This window comes from Canis lupus, chromosome 18 (assembly GCF_003254725.2).
Source record: "Canis lupus dingo isolate Sandy chromosome 18, ASM325472v2, whole genome shotgun sequence".
Lineage (NCBI taxonomy): Eukaryota > Metazoa > Chordata > Mammalia > Carnivora > Canidae > Canis > Canis lupus.
The window spans coordinates 16,856,769-16,876,580 of record NC_064260.1 but is presented as its reverse complement, the minus strand read 5'-3'; the positions used below and the strand labels follow the sequence as shown (position 1 = coordinate 16,876,580).

The following is a 19,812-nucleotide window of genomic DNA, read 5'->3' as shown; positions in this document are numbered from 1 at the left end:
TTCCTATTTCATTCAATTACACCATCATCCACCTAGTGCTCCACGCAGGAAACCAGGACTATGTAAATCCTCCTTTACTAACCACCTCCAAAATATGATCAATGGCACACAGGCAGCAGCCACGTCTATCTCCTAAATACTCATTCATTTCCTCCTATTCTATTCCGACCCTCTCAGCTGAAGGCACCATACTCGGGATGCCTGGGTTACCTGTTAAATCCTTCAGGACCCGGTTCCTTACCTCTTCAGCTGCCTCTTGTCTGGGTGCTTCCTGAATCTCTGCCTTCTTTCTGTGTTCCCTGACATCCCTTATCTCTGATCTCATACATATACTGCTTTGGTTAAATCCTACCAGATCCAAAAGCCTGCCTTGACTACCATTCTTGTGGTACTTTCTCATCCTAGTGCTCATCATAATGTGTTTGGTTTTAATTCTCATTAACCAGATTTCTAGAAGGCAAAGACCATATCATTATATGTACATAAATTTTAAGTGCTTGGCACATAATAAGTGCTCACCAGCTATCTGATGAATCCATGAACTCCTGCTAGAAAAGAGCAATAAAAGAGTTACCTAATGCCAGAACACTTAACCCTCATTTATGCATCATGTCTAGGTACTATTCACACTTTCTATTTTCTAATTAGCCTTTTTAAGTTTTTACAGATTTCTCATATGCCAAATGTGCTAAATACTGCATGTGAATAATCTCATATAAACTTCACAACTCAGGGGATCCCTGGGTGGCGCAGCGGTTTAGCGCCTGCCTTTGGCCCAGGACGCAATCCTGGAGACCCGGGATCGAGTCCCACGTCGGGCTCCCGGTGCATGGAGCCTGCTTCTCCCTTTGCCTGTGTCTCTGCCTCTCTCTCTATCATGAATAAGTAAAAATATTAAAAAAAAATAAACTTCACAACTCTACTACTAGGTACTGTTGAGCTACTGTATAGATGAGGAAATTGAGGCACAAAAGTAACCTCCCGAGGGCCCACAGACAGTTAAGTGTCTGGTGGAGAATGACTTCAAACCCAGGTAGTTTGCTCTCACACATACTTTATCACTATGATCCAATGCATCCTTCTCAAAATAATTTCCTGGGTGAAATCCAAGGAAAATACTTCATTTTTTTTTCTATTTTATTTCCTCTTGCTGACCAAAAGCCTGAAGAGGCCACTTGTGCTTTTATTTTGACTGAACCGTTTTCAAAGCTTACTGATGGGGCAGGTTAATTTCAATTACATTATTAAGTGAAGATTCAGGATGGTATAAATTAAAATATATATCCAATATCTAGGGCCTCTGGACGGTGACATGGAAGAGAATGTTTCCACACACAGTAAGCACTTACACACTCGCTGAAGTTAACTCCGTGGAATAGTACATAATACTGTATGGCAACCTCTCCCTATACCTTGGCGTTCATTAATTTATTCATTTAGTGCTATTTGATAAAAAACAATACCGGTCTCTACCAGTTTAAATTGTAAGAACAGCTCTTGGGCATAACTACATTTGAAAACTTCTGGGATTTTTTGGTCAGTATTTTTTAGTGAAAGCTATCTGAATGCCAAATACTAGTATTCTCCCAAACAATATTTTGATAAAAGTGAAATCTTTAAGCTCCTTAAAAAGAACCCAAGATTAACTTCTAAAAGAACTTTTTCTAAGATAAAAATAGACTTAACTCCAATAAGGAAGCAACCAGCCAAAACCAAAGTCTGGGACATTAGCAGAACAAATGATCTGGTTTTTCGACAAATGAACGGCAATGAGAAACAGGAAGAGAGGTGGTGATGGTGGGGGGACCTGTCACAGACACAACTGAAGCCTCTGTAATGATCCTCTTTAGATCCTAATTTGAATAAATCAACCACACAAAGACATTACTGGAATAATCAAAGACATAAATACAGACTATTAGAATAATTGAACAAGATTATTTTTAGGTTTGAAAATAAACACGATGTTTATGTCAAAAAAACCCAATTACCACAGTTGCCTACTGAAATATGCACATGTAAAGTTTTTAAAAAGTGAATTTAAATTATTTAAGAAGTTTAAATAAGATAAAATGTGTCAAACAGCATATGTTTGCACAGTGGAAGAAAAGAAAAATTCTTAAGTCTACTCAGCAATTAGATTTGTTACCTAGTGTTGGTTCAGTCACAATCTGACGTACCTTGCAGGAGTTTCGAAGTTTTTGCCTTTCCTTCTTAATGGCTTTTTTCTGGATATCTTTTTCCTTCTTCGCCAATAATGCCTGTTGTCTAACTTCCTCCTCTTCTTTCTCTTTAGCTAACCGAGCAGCTTCTAACTCAGCTTGTCTTTGCTTTAATAATGGAAAATAAAATCATTTTAATACGAAACTTAGAATTTCTAAATATCTATAATCGTATTTAAAAAAATCAACCTTAAAATAAATTAGGAAAAAAGGGGACATGTCACCTTATGGAAGACTGAAGGTTGAACTGAGAAAAGCAGCTGGTACAGTTCTACATTTATTAGAAATGTAAAATAGGCCCATTAGAAATAAGCATAGTATTTTTAAAAAAATTTATTTATTCATGAGAGATCCATGTAGGAGCCTGATGCGGGACTCAATCCCGGAACTCCAGGATCATGTCCTGAGCCAAAGGCAGATGCCCAACCGCTGAGCCACCTAGGTGTCCCTAGAAATAAGCATAGTATCAAAGGATATATACGACATCCTTCTGCTTAGTAAGAATTTGCTGGTAAGGAATATCCCTGTAATTATCAATGGTATCAACTTATTAAGATTTATTCACACAACACCTAATTCTCTACTTCAAGATTATAGTAGTTGTTTTTAAAGTAGGCTCCACACCCAGCATGGAGCCCAACACAGGGCTTAACTCATGACTCTGAGATCAAGAGTTGGACACTTAACCGACTGAGCGACCCAGGCACCCCTCAAAATTAAATTTTTTTTTTTTTTTTATTTATGAGAGTCACAGAGAGAGAGAGAGAGAGGCAGAGACATAGGCAGAGGGAGAAGCAGGCTCCATGCACCGGGAGCCTGATGTGGGATTCGATCCCGGGTCTCCAGGATCGCGCCCTGGGCCAAAGGCAGGCGCCAAACCGCTGCGCCACCCAGGGATCCCAACACCCCTCAAAATTATAGCTTTTTACATAGATCTGAAGATTGAAGATTTTATGAATGCTTAAAGCCCAACTTCATCATCTTAGTTTCATAAGATGTCCTCTTACTTTTTCTTTAGCTTCTTGCTCCTTCCGTTTTGCTTCTGCTTTTGCTTTCTTTTCTGCTTCTTTCTTGGCTTTTTCTTCTTCCTTAAATTTTTTAATTCTTGGATCACAGCTATATGCATTGTCTACCAGAGAAAAAGGTTAACTTTTTCAATTTCTAGTATCTGATTAAAGAACCTTTTAAAAAATATTAATTATACTTACCAACTAATGTTCTTATTCTGTTCATCTCTTCTTTTTTTCTTTGTGCCCTTGTTGCTCTGTTCTGCTTTTCAATCCATCTCCTCTCATCACGACTAAAAAACAGAAAATATTGCAAACAAATTACTGAGGTTAAAATGCCATGTCACTATTAACATTAGTTAAAGGGTGTTCTACTTAATGTTAATTTTGGTTGATTTTTGGGGGAATATTCATGTTAAAAGTATTTAACTTGTGAGATGGGGTCTCAAAATACTACTAAAAAACTCAAAAACAGATACACAGAGAAAATTATTTAAGAAAATATATGTAGTATATTTATTCATCATCACAACAAAGAACCAAATATCTTCCTTTATTAGTACCTTACATACATACCATTCTGCTTTTTCTTTTTCTTCTTCATCTAAATAAGAAAATTCTCTCCAAGAATCAAAATTATACCTAATATAAAAACAAAATAAAGTTAAGCCAAAACAAACGAAAAAAAATTTCCTTTTAAAATTAAATTAGATGCATGTAATTCTAAGAAACTTTAATAGCGAATGGATGAGTTCGTGTTAGTAGATCCCACCCATCCTTGGCGGAACTAACACTATGCTCAAGTCATCTTCTGTTTCATCTTTCTGAAATGACTCTGTTATTTGGTATCAAAACCTAAAAGTAGGGATCCCTGGGTGGCGCAGCGGTCTGGCGCCTGCCTTTGGCCCAGGGCGCGATCCTGGAGACCCGGGATCGAATCCCACGTCGGGCTCCCGGTGCATGGAGCCTGCTTCTCCCTCTGCCTGTGTCTCTGCCTCTCTCTCTCTCTCTCTGTGACTATCATAAATAAATAAAAATTAAAACAAAACAAAACAAAACAAAACAAAAAAAACCTAAAAGTACACTCATCACCCATAAATTAAAATCACAACTCCTTGCCATCTCCATTAGCTTTCTCTCTTGCCTGGGACTTGTTACAGTTCTCCCTATCTCACCTATCCTAATCTGTCAAGTCGTAGGGTAACCCTCAAAGTGGTTACTGTATCTCTGATTTGTAATCCTCTGAAGGGAAAAGCAACTATAACTGTTAGAGCTAAATTTGGTCACTTTTGTTTCACAATAATTTTATGTTTTCATTTTCTGTATGCTTAATGAGAAAATATAGCACATGTATTCTAAATTGGCCATGAATACTATTTATTAAACATTAGTGAATCAGTTACAGAGACAAAGAAGCACTGCCTTCCACATGTATTCAAGTATTTTTTAAAATAAGACAAATGAAAATGTATTTATTTTTATTGAAATCCAGTGGCTCCTTATTTTTCATTTTTTACCACTATAGTAGGCTTGATATTAAGGGATCTGATTATTAGAAAACAGATTAAAAAATCATAAAAGCTTAAACGTCACATATGAGATAATATAGCATTTTGTGAAAACCTTTTATGATTATTTCTGCATAAAGTGCTTTTGTTCAGGAAAGGTTCTGTGATCCTCTTATCCTTCAATTAGTTTATGAACCAAATATTTACTGAATACTTAGCCTTTTAAATATGACAGCATCATAGAAATAGTGTATTCATTTACCAGAAAGAATAAAACGCATCTACATCTTCAAATGATGAATTCATATCACCAAGTTTAGGGACACTTTTTTTATTTGACCACCTGAAACAATAAAAGAGAAAAATTCAGTTTAAAATTTTGTACAAAGGTCAAGAAACTAATTTATTAAAAAAGCACTTTTGGGACGCCTAGGTGGTTCAGTGGTTGGGCATGTGCCTTCAGCCCAGGGTGTGATCCTGGCGTCCCAGGCTCGAGTCCCACATCGGGCTCCTTGCATGGAGCCTGCTTCTCCTGTCTCTGCCTCTCATGAATAAGTAAATAAAAATATTAAAAAATAAAAGTTTTTACTAATCCCCTATAATCTCCCTCCCCTGTGACTAAGAGATGGAGCTGGAAGATGAGCAGTGGGGTGTTGAACAATGCAGGTGTAATGAGGACAAGGGTACACAGGGTTGGAGAGGAAACAATGAAACCATGTTCTCATCATCAAGTTGTCTTCAGCTCTACAAATTAGCAGCTGTCACACTGCCTACGTAAAACAGGTTTGGAAAAACCCCTTTCCCAAGCATACTTACTCCTGCCTCTAAACAGGCAGTACAAAAGCAAGGTGAAGGCCCAAATTAAAAAAATAATGTTAATAGAGAGATGATTCCCACCTCATCATCACCATGACCATTCCCCTAAGAGTCAGACTTCTCAGTTCAGCACCTCACTCATCATCTCTGAAAGGATCCTGAAGCTGTCACTGACCTATGTTTTCTACTCTATGAAACCATTCCACAACAAAATATATTACACTATTTTGTTTTTACCACCTTCAACACGATTACAAAACAAAAATGAGAAGAGTGGAGAAAATATTAAGCTGCACTAAACCAATAAGGTGGGTCTCAAACCTGACTGCACATTAGAATCACCTGGGAGTATTCAGATACCCAACAGGCATTCCAAACTCATTAAGTCGAAATCACAATTAAATCACAAGCTCTCCAGGCGGAACACAGCCATCAGGAGTTTTTCAAGCTCTTCAGGTGATTCCAATGTGCAGCCACGCTGTGATCTAAGGAAATCTTGCAGCGTAGATGAATAAAAAAAGTAGAATAGTGATATACATCACTAAAAAACTGACTTTAGGGGCACCTGGGTGAATCAGTCGGTCAAGCGCCTGCCTTCGGCTCAGGTCATGATCCTAGGGTCCTGGAATCGAGTCCTGCATCAGCAGGGAACCTGCTCCCTCCACCCCCGCTTATGTGCGCTCTCTCTAATAAGTAAATAAAGTCTTAAACAAACCTGACTTTAATGAAATAAATTATATATACACTAACATTAAAGATCTATCATCCTTTGTTAGAGACCCTTATGATAATGAAATGCTCCAAGAAATAGCTCAGAAAGAACAAAAACTTTATCAAATGATAAGGGGCTAAACTGAGTACATGCACATCAGTAAAGGGCGAGCAAAAGAATGGGAAGTTACTGTCACCTAAGTAATAATATTGCATTACATAAAGTCAGCTACTGCTCTTTCCCACAAAGGAAATCAGAAAGAAAAACATCCCTGAGGTGTAAGGGAATTTCGCCATGGAGACGCAGAACTTCTGTTTGGAGAGCAAAATAAGAGCAGTCTGGGGATCCCTGGGTGGCGCAGCGGTTTAGCGCCTGCCTTTGGCCCAGGGCGTGATCCTAGTAGACCCGGGATCGAATCCCACGTCGGGCTTCCGGTGCTTGGAGCCTGCTTCTCCCTCTGCCTATGTCTCTGCCTCTCTCTCTCTCTCTCTCTGTGACTATCATAAAAAAATTAAAAAAAAAAAAAAAAGAGCAGTCTGTTCACCAGCGGGGCTCAATTCTGTTAAGAGGAGGAGGAGGAGGAAGAGAGCAAAACTCTTACCAGAGGAAACAAGCCAATACAGCATTATGGTCACAAGGAGATCCCTTAACTCACCTAGAATTCCTTTCAAACACTGGGGAGAACACTTCGAAGAAATTGTCCTTGGCTTCACTTTTAGAAGGAACTGAGTTATCAAAAGTAGGATCTACACTGTTGAATGCCCGTCTTTTCACTGGATCAGATAACATTTCATAAGCTGAGGAGAAAATGATAAGGTCACATCACCACGACTCTACATTTTTTTTCCTTTGAAACCACTCATAAGTGAGAAAAAAAATTCCCTTCCTTAATAAAAAGTTATTTTTCATATTTAAAAATTTTGTGTGCTTGTGGGAAGGAAAAGATGGACTCTAACTACTGACACCTCCAGCACTTATGGGATCTAATCTCACTTCACAACTTCTTTCAGTACCTCTTCTGGAAGGCACGTAACAAAAACAATGGTTAAATACTCATCCCTTAAGAATGCATGACTCCAAGGAAAAACAAATAGAAAATTAGCTGCTAGATTCCAAGGATGTAAAAAAAAAATCAAAGAATCTTTAGCATCTTGAGCACTGTGTAAGAATGGGCCAAAAAGTTAAGTTTGAAACATATGTACACAATTTAAAAAATTTAGCATCTAAATGTACAATCAGGGGCTCCTGGGTGGCTCAGTCAGTTAAGCATCCAATTCTTGATCTCAGCTCAGATCTTGACCTCGGGGTCGTGCGTTCAAGCCCCATATTGGGAGTAAAATCACATTTAAGGACACATTTAGAAATGGCAACAACCTATACTAATTTGCTGAATGAAGATATGGTTATATAAACAGCAATAAACAGTTGTAGGGTCCAAAGGAGGATATAATCAATTTTTGGATTTAAATTAGCAAAACATCCGAGGAATAATTTAGTCCTACTAAGTAGCTGAAATGGAGAAACTAGTATTCTTGTTAGACCTAACACTTAGGATGAATTAACTCTAAGATGAGCTTCTTTAAGAATCACCTGATGATCTTGTTAAAATGCAGTCTGTGTCAGTAGATCTGGGGTGGGGCCCAAGCTTCTGCATTCCTGATAAGCTGTCAGGTACTGCTGATGCTGCTGGTTGGGAGAACCTCACTTTGTTATAGTGAGGCTCTGGGGCAGATTATCAGAAACAACCAGATATAAATGAAAATGTTTTGAAATGTCATGGTGTAGTTAAATTAACTACAGAATATATACTAGGAATCCAATCCCAGCACTTAATAAACATCACCACTATTAGAAATTCTGGACTCTAAAAGTATTTTCTTACCTTTAGTTATGCAAGTGAAGTAGTCATTATCTCCTTCTTTTATTGGTTCACCAGCTGCTTTCCGTTTGTCTGGGTGATGTTTTAAAACCATTGCTTTATCTGCAAAACAGGCCAGATTTAGACAATTTGTCACTTCATGCATCAAAACTAAAAATAAAGATGAAGAGCTTGGGAAGATGGCGGCGTAGGAGGATCCTGAGCTCATCTCCTCCCACGAACCCATCAAGACTGCAACTCACTCTGAAAAGGACCTGAAGACCCAACAGAACAGCTTTTTCATAGCTAAAGATGTAAAGAAAAAGCCACATTGACAGGGGAAGAGATGCTATCCAGAACCAAATCCCCAGTGTGGCAGGAAGGATATTTCAGGTACAGAGGTCCTCCCTGAGGAATGAGGGGATCAAGTGCCCACTGGGCTCCCTTGCCCTGGAGTTTCATACAGAGAAGAGGAGGCCCCATAACATCTAGCTTTAAAATCAGTGGGGCTTAATTCCAGGAGCTAGAAGGCTATACTAAGACTCTGCTTTTACAGGGCCAGTGCACTACATCACTCACCCTGAAACCCAGCACAGAGGCAGCAATCTTTTTTTTTTTTTTTAACAGAGGCAGCAATCTTAATAGTACATGGGTTGTATGTGACAGAGGTTTACTAACTACAGGGCAAATGCCAGACAGACAGGGACCTGGAGGCACTTTCTGCAGAAGGAAAAGTGCTAGCAGTTGCCATTTTCCTTGCCCTTCTCCAGCCTTGCTGTTCTGATGTTGGTGGGAGCTGGTTGTGACATTCTCCATTTACCTTGCTAACACTAGTTGCCCCACTCCATGCTCCCCTCAGAACCACTCCTCCCAAAGGCGCTCATCCTAAATGACTCCTGACCCACCACCACACCTGGTAGGTAGGTAGCCTGGGTCATCCCCATCCACCTTAAACAATTGTAATCTGACCTCCAAACCAGCTGTGCTAGGAGCAAGCCTGGCCTCCACTGCATCCACAGCAGTCTTGGACCAGTCACAGGAGGGGGCATGCAGTCCCCACACTAAACATTTCTGGAGGGCCTAGTTCTGGTGACGAGGGTGGGGAATGCACTACTGGGCACCACAGGACACTTCTAACATAAGGCAACTACTTTCAAGAACAAGAGAGGGAGAGGACTGACCAAACACACAGACACACAGAGTAACAAACCAAGGAGATAGGAATATGATCCAAATGGAAGAGCAAAACAAGAGCCAAGAAAAAAGAGCTATTAAGCAAAATGGAAATAAGCAATCAACCTGATTAAAGGCTCAAAGTAATGGTCATAAAGATATTCATTGGGTTGGAGGGAAGAGTGGATGATTCAGTGAGTACTTTAACAAAGAGACAGAAATACGAAAAACAAACTAGAAAGGATCAATGCCAGATTAGAGAATGCAGAAGAATGATCAGCGATTAGAAGGACAGGGTAATGGAAAACAATGAACAGCAAAAAGAAAAAAAAGAATTTAAAAAATGAGGTTATGTTTAAGGGACCTCTGCAACAACATCAAGTATGATAACATCTGGATAAAGAGGTCACAGAAGGACAGAGATAGGGACAGAAGATTTATTTGAAGAAATAATGGTTGAAAATTTCCCTAACCTGTAAAAGGAAACAGATATCCAGTTTCAGAACACAAAGGAAGCCCATAAAGGAGATGGAAACCCAGAAGGTCTACCCCAACACATAATTAATTGGCAAAAATTAAAGATAAACACAGAATCTTAAAGCAGTAAGAGAAAAGGAAACAGTTAGGAACCCGATAAGGTTGATTTTTCAGCAGAAACTTTGCAGGCCAGAAGAGAGTGCCATGATATATTCAAAGTGCTGGGGGAAAAAAAAATCTAAAACCAAGAATATTATACCCAGCAAGGTTACCATTCAGAATTAAAGGAGAAAGAGTTTGCAAGATAAAAGTTGAAGGAGTCCATTACTCTAAACCAGCCTTACAAGAAATGTTAAAGGGAATTCTTTAAGTGAAAAGAATAGGCCATAAACAGAAGAAAATAGTGAAAGGAAAACTTCATTGGTAAAAGCAAACATACAGTGAAGATAGATCACCTATAAAGCTAGGATGAAGGTAAAAAGACAAAAGTCATAAAATCAATTGTATCAACAAAAATCAGTCAAAAAATACACAAAATAAAGAGATGTAAAATATGACAACATATACATAAAAAGCATGTGGGGGAGTAAAAAAGTAGTGTTTTTAATTTTAAAATTTATTTATTCATGAGAGACAGAGAGAGAGAGAGAGAGGCAGAGACACAGGCAGAGGGAAAAGCAGGCTCCATGCAGGGAGCCTGACATGGGACTTGATCCGGGGTCCCCAGGATCACGCCCTGGGCTGAAGGTGGCGCTAAACCACTGCGCCACCAGGGCTGCCCCAAATAAGAATTTTAGTACAAATGGAACACACTGTCCAGTGTCCTAGAACCACTAGCACTTGTTACAATACTAAGTGAAAGAAAAACCAGCACTAAACTGCTGAGCCACCCAGGGATCCCTCCTTCAAAAAATTTTAATCATTATTTAGTAAAGTACTTCAAGTAGATTTATCATAATTTGACTATTCATTTTTGGATAGATTGCTTCCAATTTTCCACTACTATAAATAAATGCCAATTTTAATAATTTTGTAGAGACGTATTTGCACATATTCTGGATTCTTTGTCCTTAGGATATATTTACAGAGGTGAAATTAGTGAGTGAAAATATAGAACAAGTTCCTTTCTAAATAATGGACCACTTCATACTTCTATGTGAACATGTATTTTACACTGCAGCCTCACAAGCACAAGGTATTAATCATTTAAACCTCTATTATTGAGGAGCAACAATTTTTCTTGTTTCTAACTTTCATCCTTCATCTATGGAGGAAGGAAAAGTTCTTTTAGTTTCTCAGTCTATATGACTGGCTAGCTACAGTAACATATAGCTAGCTGTCAATATCTATTGAGCATTTAATATGTGCTAGGCACCATTTATTAATCTTCTCAATAACCCTATGAAGAAAGTGTTATTATTTTCTTCATTTTACAGAACAGGAAATTGAGGCAAAATAGTTAAGTAACCATGACCACTGCAACCCATCATCCATAGTCCCTGGCAAATCAAGCTTCAACCCAGGCAGCCTGATTCTTCAGGTTGTGCTTGTATACTGCCTCTCTCAATCCATAATGCTTGACACTAATGCTTTTTCCATCTGCTGTGATTACCTTCTGTATTTTTTCAACATTTAAAATTTTTGCTTATTTATTTATTAGAAAGATCACAAGCGGGCCGGAGAGTGGTGGTGGGGGAGAGAGAGAACCTTAAGCAGGCTCCACCCCCCAGTATGATGCTCAACCTGGGGCTTGATCTCACAGACGCTGAGATCATGACTTGAGTTGAAATCAAGAGTTGGGGCGCCTGGGTGGCTTAGTCGGTTAAGCATCTGTGTTCTGCTCAGGTTATGGTCCCAGGGTCCTGGGATGGAGCCCCATGTGGTGCTCCTTGCTCAGTGGTGAGCCTGATTCTCCTCCCTCTGCCTGTGGCTCTGCCTATTTGCTCCATCAAATAAATAAACAGAAATCTTAAAAAAAAAAAAAAATCAAGAATCAGACACTTAACTGGCTGAGCCACCCAGGTGCCCCTGATGACACTTATGTTTTAAAAAAGCATTTTTTTTCCCTTTGGTTAAGTTTCCTCTCTATATATCCCCCATGAGAATCACAAGCTATTTATGTATTTTATAAAGATTTTATTTATTTACTCATGAGAGAGAGAGAGAGAGAGAGAGAGAGACACAGGCAGAGGGAGAAGCAGGCTCCATGCAGGGAGCCCGATGCAGGGTTCAATCACAGGACTCCAGGATTCGCCCTGGGCCAAAGGCAGGTGCTAAACCACTGAGCTACCCAGGGATCCCTTACAAGCTATTTATTACTTACTGTTGTATCAGATAAAGGTTTTAAGTAATACGTGATTTAACATGTATTTTATTTTTTAAGATTTACTTATTTATTTATGATAGACATAGAGAGGCAGAGACACAGGAGGGAGAAGCAGCTCCATGCCGGGAGCCCGAAGTGGGACTCGATCCCAGGACTCCAGGATGGCGCCCTGGGCCAAAGGCAGGCGCTAAACCGCTGAGCCACCCAGGGATCCCCTAAAACAAAAGTTATTTTAAAACAAGTGATCAAAAAAAGTAAATAAATAAAAAATAAAACAAGTGATCACTTCCTTTAAACTCCTAAGTTCTATTAATAAACTTTTTGGCAAATGTAAAGTGCTCAGTTACTAATTCAGAGAAATATGCTTTAAGAGTGATCAACAGATTCTTTAAAAATATTCCTTGCCTGAACTGTTCACTGTACAAGGACCTTAGCTCAATTATTTTGTCACTGTGCCCTGTTAACTCTTACTCATTTGCTTGGAATTACCTCCTGTCTTCATTCACCTAGACCAAATTCATCCATCTCTCAAAGTCATTTTTTACTTATGTCTTCCATGAACGTTTTCCTGAATATGGAAATGACTTCTAGATTTTCTACAGTAATTTGGGCTGTAAAATGGCTTATGAGGAACTAATGTAGAATTTTAGAACTAGAAGGGATGCTTTATCTAGTCACACTTTAAATTTTACAGTGAAAAGGGCAGCCCTGGTAGCCCAGCGGTTTAGCGCCGCCTTCAGTCCAGGGTGTGATCCTGGGGACCTGGGATCAAGTCCCACGCAGGGAACCCGCTTCTCCCTATGCCTGTGTCTTGCCTCTCCGCCCCCCTCTCTGTGTCTGTCATGAATAAATAAAATGTTTAAAAAAATAAATTTTACAGTGAAAAAACTGAGACCCGCAAACTCCTTACTGTTCTATTCCTGCTCAGTAAAGCTCAATTTTCTTACTACCTCAGCTTTAATTTAAAAAGGGATTATCGGGATCCCTGGGTGGCGCAGCGGTTTAGCGCCTGTCTTTGGCCCAGGGCGCGATCCTGGAGACCCGGGATCGAATCCCACATCGGGCTCCCGGTGCATGGAGCCTGCTTCTCCCTCTGCCTGTGTCTCTGCCTCTCTCTCTCTCTGTGACTATCATAAATAAATAAAACATTAAAAAAAAATAAAAAAAATAAAAAGGGATTATCTACTGTATGTTTCTAAAATGTTTTTTTTTTTTTTAAGATTTTAAAAATTTATTTATTCATGATAGATAGAGAAAGAAAGGCAGAGACACAGGCAGAGGGAGAAGCAGGCTCCTCCCCGGGAGCCCGACGTGGGACTCGATCCTGGGACCCCAGGATCATGCCCTGGGCCAAAGGCAGACGCTGAATCGCTGAGCCACCCAGGGATCCCTAAAATGCTTTTTCTATGAATATTGTAATTTTGTGATATACATCATACATTCTACATATATCATAACATATATACGTTATTTATACGTATGCAAAACTTTGACTTTTTGAGATGGGGGACTTTCACAGCTAAGTAACCTAATGGGAACTCTAAATAATGGCGCAAAATCCTCAAAATAGAAGTTTTACATGTATAATAACATATATGCATATGTCATATGTATGTAAAGTCACACACATTTGTATACCATATATATCATTTTCATTTATGATTACTGATCATTTCCTTTATAATTTTTTTCAGTACTGATAAACTTATAAAGTACTTTATTCTCAACAATTTTAATATTTTGTAGTTTCATTATTTTTTAGGGTTAGAACTGAAAAAATTTTTAAATTTTAGAATTTTAACATATTCAAGTAAATATCTAAAGCTTTCTTTTTTTAAGTTCTAATAACATCTAATAATCCTTCCCTTCTCCAATGACGTATGTCTCCTTTATTATAGTAAATTTAATCATGGTTTGTTTCTAATTACCTATTCTTGCCCTGGGATCATCTTTAAAATGATTATGCCCTCCTAACAAATTTTTTTAAAATTTTTATTTATTTATGATAGTCACACACAGAAAGAGAGAGAGAGAGAGAGAGAGGCAGAGACACAGGCAGAGGGAGAAGCAGGCTCCATGCACCGGGAGCCCGACGTGGGATTCGATCCCGGTGCTCCAGGATCGCGCCCCGGGCCAAAGTCAGGCGCTAAACCGCTGCGCCACCCAGGGATCCCCCTCCTAACAAATTTGATGGAAACTTCCAAAAATTATTATTTCTGCGTATTTCTCCTGCATTTAGCTATTTGACTCAACCCCTTTTGGTTTTCTAGATAGATCCCGTATTACCTACAAATAATGTTTTTTCTCTCCTTTCTGATCGTTCTTTTAATATCTTAATTCACTAAACCACACTCCTAAAATAGCATAAACAATAATAGGCAGGTTAGCTTCTCCCATGCATTTATTTTTAAAGATTTATTTGAAAGAGAGCATATGCGCAGAGGGAAGAGGTGGGGTGGGGTAGGGGGAGAAGCAGGCTCCTTGCTCAGCAGGGAACCTAATGTGGGAGCTCAATTACAAGGGCAGATGCCTAATGGACTGAGCGACCCAGGCACCCCCCTCCCATGGATTTTAAAGGTAATTATCATTAACACCACATGATTAAGTTTGTTGGTTGTGGGGCAGCCCAGGTGGCTCAGCGGTTTAGCGCCACCTTCCTCCCAGGGCCTGATCTTGGAGATCTAGGATGGAGTCCCACGTCGGGCTCCCTGCATGGAGCCTGCTTCTCCCTCTGCCTCTGTTTCTGCCTCTCTCTCTCTCTCATGAATAAATAAAATCTTAAAAAAAAAAAAAAAAAAGTTTGTTGGTTGGGTGTGACTTACCAAAGTAGGAAATTAACTGTATTTGTTTGCAAAGTTCTATTTATCAAAAAGGAATGTGTATTAAATTACATTCTATATTTTCACTAATTAGGAAATCATGTATTACTAACCTATAAATAAACTTAGGTATATTAATATATTTCCTAAATTAGATTCCTGAGAGAAATCCTACCTGTTCGTGGGTATCATTCCTTTAATGTGCTGTTGAATTGTATTTGCTATTATTTTTAAAAGCTTATTTTAGTAATCTCTACACTTACTGTGAGGCTTGAACTCACAACCTCAAGATCAAGGATTGCATGCTCTGCTGAGCCAGCCAGGCTCCCCTAAAAACTTTTTTTTTTCAGGAGGTTAACACTTTGATGACTTTTCAGATTTCTTCCTACTTACTGATGCCTGAGTGGCTCAGTTGGTTAAACATCTGACTCTTGGTTTGGGCTCAGCTCATGATCTTGGGGTTGTGAGATCAAGCTCCATGTCAGGCTCCAAGCTCAGTGCAGAGTCTGCTGGAGATTCTTTCTCTCCCTATGCACTCCCCATTCATGTATATGCTCTAAAATAAATAAAATCTTTAGAACATCTGCCTTTAAAATTTCTTCCCGATTGTTTTTTTAAAGATTTATTTATTCATGAGAGACACAGAGAGAGAGAGGCAGAGACATAGGCAGAGGGAGAAGCAGGCTCCCTGCAGAGAGCCCGATGTGGGACTCAATCCCGGGACTCCAGGATCAAGCCCCAAGCCGAAGGCAGATGCTCAAACACTGAGCCACCGAGGTGTCCCCCTTCCCCAATTTCAAGAAAGTTAATAAAAAATTTTGAATCTATATTACATTTAATAGTGGTCTCAATCAAAAATATCTTCTGTAATGGTTTTCTTTTTGTATTTCACTATTTTTTTTTCTTCTTGTAAATCCATTTTGGGATATTGTTGTTTTATCTCTTCTATTTTTCTCTCCATGTTCCATAGTGCTATTCTTTTAAACGTATGAATTGGATACCCATTTTATTTTTCCCTCTTTTTAAAAAGTAACCGTAGTTTATTTTTTTTTACTTTTTATTTTTTTTAGTAACAGTAGTTTAAATCAATGAACTTACTTATGGTACAGCTTTAATCACCATTCCTTAAGTTTTGACAGGCAATGACTTTACTCCTACACAAAAGGAATCCCTTAACACAATTTTTGTATATTTCTAGGCTGCAAAGAGTGTAAACGATTTCCCGAGTAATTGTTATTTTGCTTTGTTTAATTACATCTGCTAAATTAAAATTTACATTGAGTTTTGACAATTGTATACACCCCTGTAACTACCACCAAAGAAAATACAGACCATTTCTTTTTTTATTTTTAAAAACATTTTATTTGTTTATTCATGAGATACACACACAGAGAGAGGCAGAGACACAGGCAGAGGGAGAAGCAGGCTCCATGCAGAGAGCCAGAAGTGGGACTCGATCCCAGGACTCCAGGATCACACCCTGAACCAAAGGCGGACGCTTAACCACTGAGCCACCCATGTATCCCAATACAGACCATTCTATTACCGAGTTTCCCTTTACCCTTTCTAGTCAACTCCCATACGCTACCCACCTGATTTCCTTTACCACAGACAACTTTTTGCATGCTCTTGAACTTCATGTAAATGGAATTAGAGTTTTTTGTATTTGATTTCCGCTCAAGCTAATGTTTTGTTATTCATCACCATTCTTGCATGTCTTAGTTATCTGTTTTTTTTTTCAAGATTTTATTTATTTATTTATTCATGAGAGACAGAGAGAGAGAGAGGCAGAGACACAGGCAGAGGGAGAAGCAGGCTCCATGCAGGGAGCCCGACGTGGAACTCGATCCCAGGTCTCCAGGATCACGCCCCGGGCCAAAGGCAGAGCTAAACCACTGAGCCACCTGGCGGGGCTGCCCCTGTTTTTCTAACTGTAGGTTCTGCTCTTCTGTTTTCAGTGTCCATGCAATTCTTTTTAATTTCCCCTAGTCTTTTTCTGCAATGTCTACACCACCCCCCAAAGCAGTGTCTTCGTATTTTATTGACAACATGGGAAGATAGTTAAATCTTCTTTTGAACCTTATGATAGAAGTCTGAGCCATGATGTCTCAATTTTTTGTTGGATAGTCTCCTCTTACGCTGCACAGGATTTTTCTTCATTGAATTCTCTGCCTAATCTTTACTCATGCATGTATGCTAGAGTCTGAGACTGTTCTATACCGTCTCTTGGGGAGGGGACAAAAGATATTTCTCAATTTGAAAATAAAGGAGCCAAAGAACAACTGAAAAAGAAACAAGGGTACTTTGGGAACAGCAGTTGATTACTGAAATCTCAAAGATGCCCCCCGCTCCTCCCACTGAATACAGTTTCTAGGATGTTCTGAGAGAACCGTAGCAAAAAGGCTTATTGTACATTCATATTGCTACTATTATAAGATGTCTCTGAACAGGACTTTTAATTTTTAAGAAGCATAATGAACAGCTTCAGTTTAAAATGCCAGAAATATTTTAAACTAAATTATTAAATTTAGAAAATCCAAGTCACCAAAGACTTTATTTCCATGCAAAGAATATCAGACCTACATGCATCATTTGCCAGTGTAGCTATTTTACTTCAAAACAAAATTATGTAAGCAACTGAAATACCACTTTTAGTATTCAAGTACTTTCTCTTAACCCGTCATTCAACTTTTCTAATGACTTATTCTTTTTAGAGAAGGAAAAAAATGACCACTTACTTTATTCACCCTTAACTGGCTAATTTTCATTACAGCAATTCAAATTACATTAAAAAAAAACTCTTTTATGTGCACAATAGGATGTAAGAATTTGAAAGATTGCAAACGCAGTTAAGACTTTTTAACTGAGCCTACTTCTTTGTGCTAACAGTAACGATTTATAAACACTAACTTTGCATTTTTACTTTTGGACTAAATTTCAGAAAGCAGTAAAGCAGCAACAGCCTATTTTATAACGATAGAGGTAAGAGAATGACTGTTGCCTTTTGAATAAATACTGAAAATACACAGTGGCAGAAAGTGAATTATAATTCTACTTAATGTCAATAATCTGTGTACCAAGGTTGCAAAGCTTCTGGCTATAGAGTATTCAATTAATTTCTATTATGCCAATTTAAGTGATTGGAATTAGAAACAAATGAATGTTTCTTTTAGAGCTTATTGTACATTTTTTATCTTTAGAGAAAAAAACAATTCCTTCACCTTAAAACATCAACTATTTTCACAGTTCTAAATCACTTCTAATTCTTTCACAAATTTATTTATTTATTTATTTTTATTTATTTTTTTTAATTTAAATTTTTATTTATTTATGATAGTCACACAGAGAGAGAGAGAGAGAGGCAGAGACACAGGCAGAGGGAGAAGCAGGCTCCATGCACCGGGAGCCCGACGTGGGATTCGATCCCGGGTCTCTAGGATCGCGCCCTGGGCCAAAGGCAGGCGCCAAACCGCTGCGCCACCCAGGGTTCCCTCACAAATTTATATGTTCCAAGACTCATTTGGTATTTGTATGCTGTTCTTTCACATAGCAAGACTTTGCAAGTATTTTCCCATGGCAAATGAATTTCCCTGGCATTCATGTATTTTTCAATGACTCTTCATATACATTAACATATGCTTAGTCTAAAACTATGCCAGCTTTTTAAGAAACCAAATAATAGATCTAAAATAATCTCATAAATTCCATTTCCTTGATAAAAATATTTCCCGTGTTTTTCCTAAATATAGGCATTAATGGAGAAAACTTTGAGTTTATCTACTACACTGAATATCAACTAGTATTTTTCAACATGAGACGGGTGTCATTCAGCCATCTTCACCCAAGTACTCTACTTTCTCCTCTTGACTGGCCTTAACTCCCTAACTCCTTTTTCATATGGTCACAATCTTACCTCCTCTGACCTCAATATCTATTCTCTAGAGTGGAGGGTAGAACATTCTCTTAAAACACAGAAAACTAATCACCTTCATCTTGTTCATCAAACTTTACTAACCAGGTGAACCGAGTGGTGTGAAGGGCACTAAGGGGCTGGTGTTTTATAAGGCATGTGAAGACCAGGTTTCCAACAACTCCCCCCCAATTTTTAATCTTGTTAGTGAAGAGGATAGTAAAACATCATATAATTCTTCCTTGGGCAGAACAGACAGGGTGGTATCAATAAAAATGTAACCTAAACTACAAAATAACATCAAAAAACCTAAGTAACAAGTCAGCTCCCACTAAATACAGCTGGCCATACTTCTAAAGAGAAATGAAACATTTTTTAAAAGCTTGCGTTGGAAAAATGTTTTTTATCTTGGTCACAAACACACCCACCCATGCACCCTCTGATTTCTTATCTCAGTGAGAAAGTCCATGCATGAGATTGTTTTTTTTTTTCTGTTCTGAAGGTAAAAAGAGTGTGGTTATGCATCATTATGACAACATAACAAATGCTGTTGAATCTAGATTTATCACTATAGACTATGATTGCGCATACCTTTTCAAAAGGATAACAGTTCCTATACCAGATACTGCATTATTTCAAAACAACTAAGTACTTACGAGCTGCTTTGATCTGTCTCTGTGTAGCCTTGTATCTTACATGTCCAAGTCCAAGTACTGCATAATGATCTTGGTTCTGATAAAGACACGAAAGATAGTCAAATGTGAAATGGAGCAACATATCTTATCCCTTGTGCTGGTATCCTAAAATAGTGCTTCCCATACTAGGAGTCCAATGAGACGGTGCATATAAATGGATTCTGTTCTAAGTCTAGGAAATGTGGACAGTGATACAGCCTTCATGATTTTAATGTACATAAACCTAATAAAGACTCTGAGAAGTCCTGCAATTAAAAAAAAAAAAAAAAAAACACCAAGCAAACAGAAA

The 19,812-nt window shown here is 38.5% G+C and overlaps 1 protein-coding gene across 3 annotated transcripts in view; it reads right to left on the bottom strand.

Annotated features, from left to right (window-relative positions):
* DNAJC2 (DnaJ heat shock protein family (Hsp40) member C2) overlaps positions 1-19,812 on the bottom strand; it is a 39,724-nt gene that overhangs the window by 7,678 nt on the left and 12,234 nt on the right. For all 3 annotated transcript variants that reach the window (XM_025449565.3, XM_049096737.1, XM_025449566.3), the window contains 8 exons: positions 19,485-19,560; positions 8,148-8,246; positions 6,921-7,062; positions 5,000-5,080; positions 3,806-3,871; positions 3,431-3,522; positions 3,230-3,351; positions 2,181-2,330 (listed from right to left, as the gene is read on the bottom strand). In XM_025449565.3, the coding sequence (XP_025305350.1) occupies positions 2,181-2,330; positions 3,230-3,351; positions 3,431-3,522; positions 3,806-3,871; positions 5,000-5,080; positions 6,921-7,062; positions 8,148-8,246; positions 19,485-19,560 (828 nt within the window). The remainder of the gene's footprint in view (positions 1-2,180; positions 2,331-3,229; positions 3,352-3,430; positions 3,523-3,805; positions 3,872-4,999; positions 5,081-6,920; positions 7,063-8,147; positions 8,247-19,484; positions 19,561-19,812) is intronic.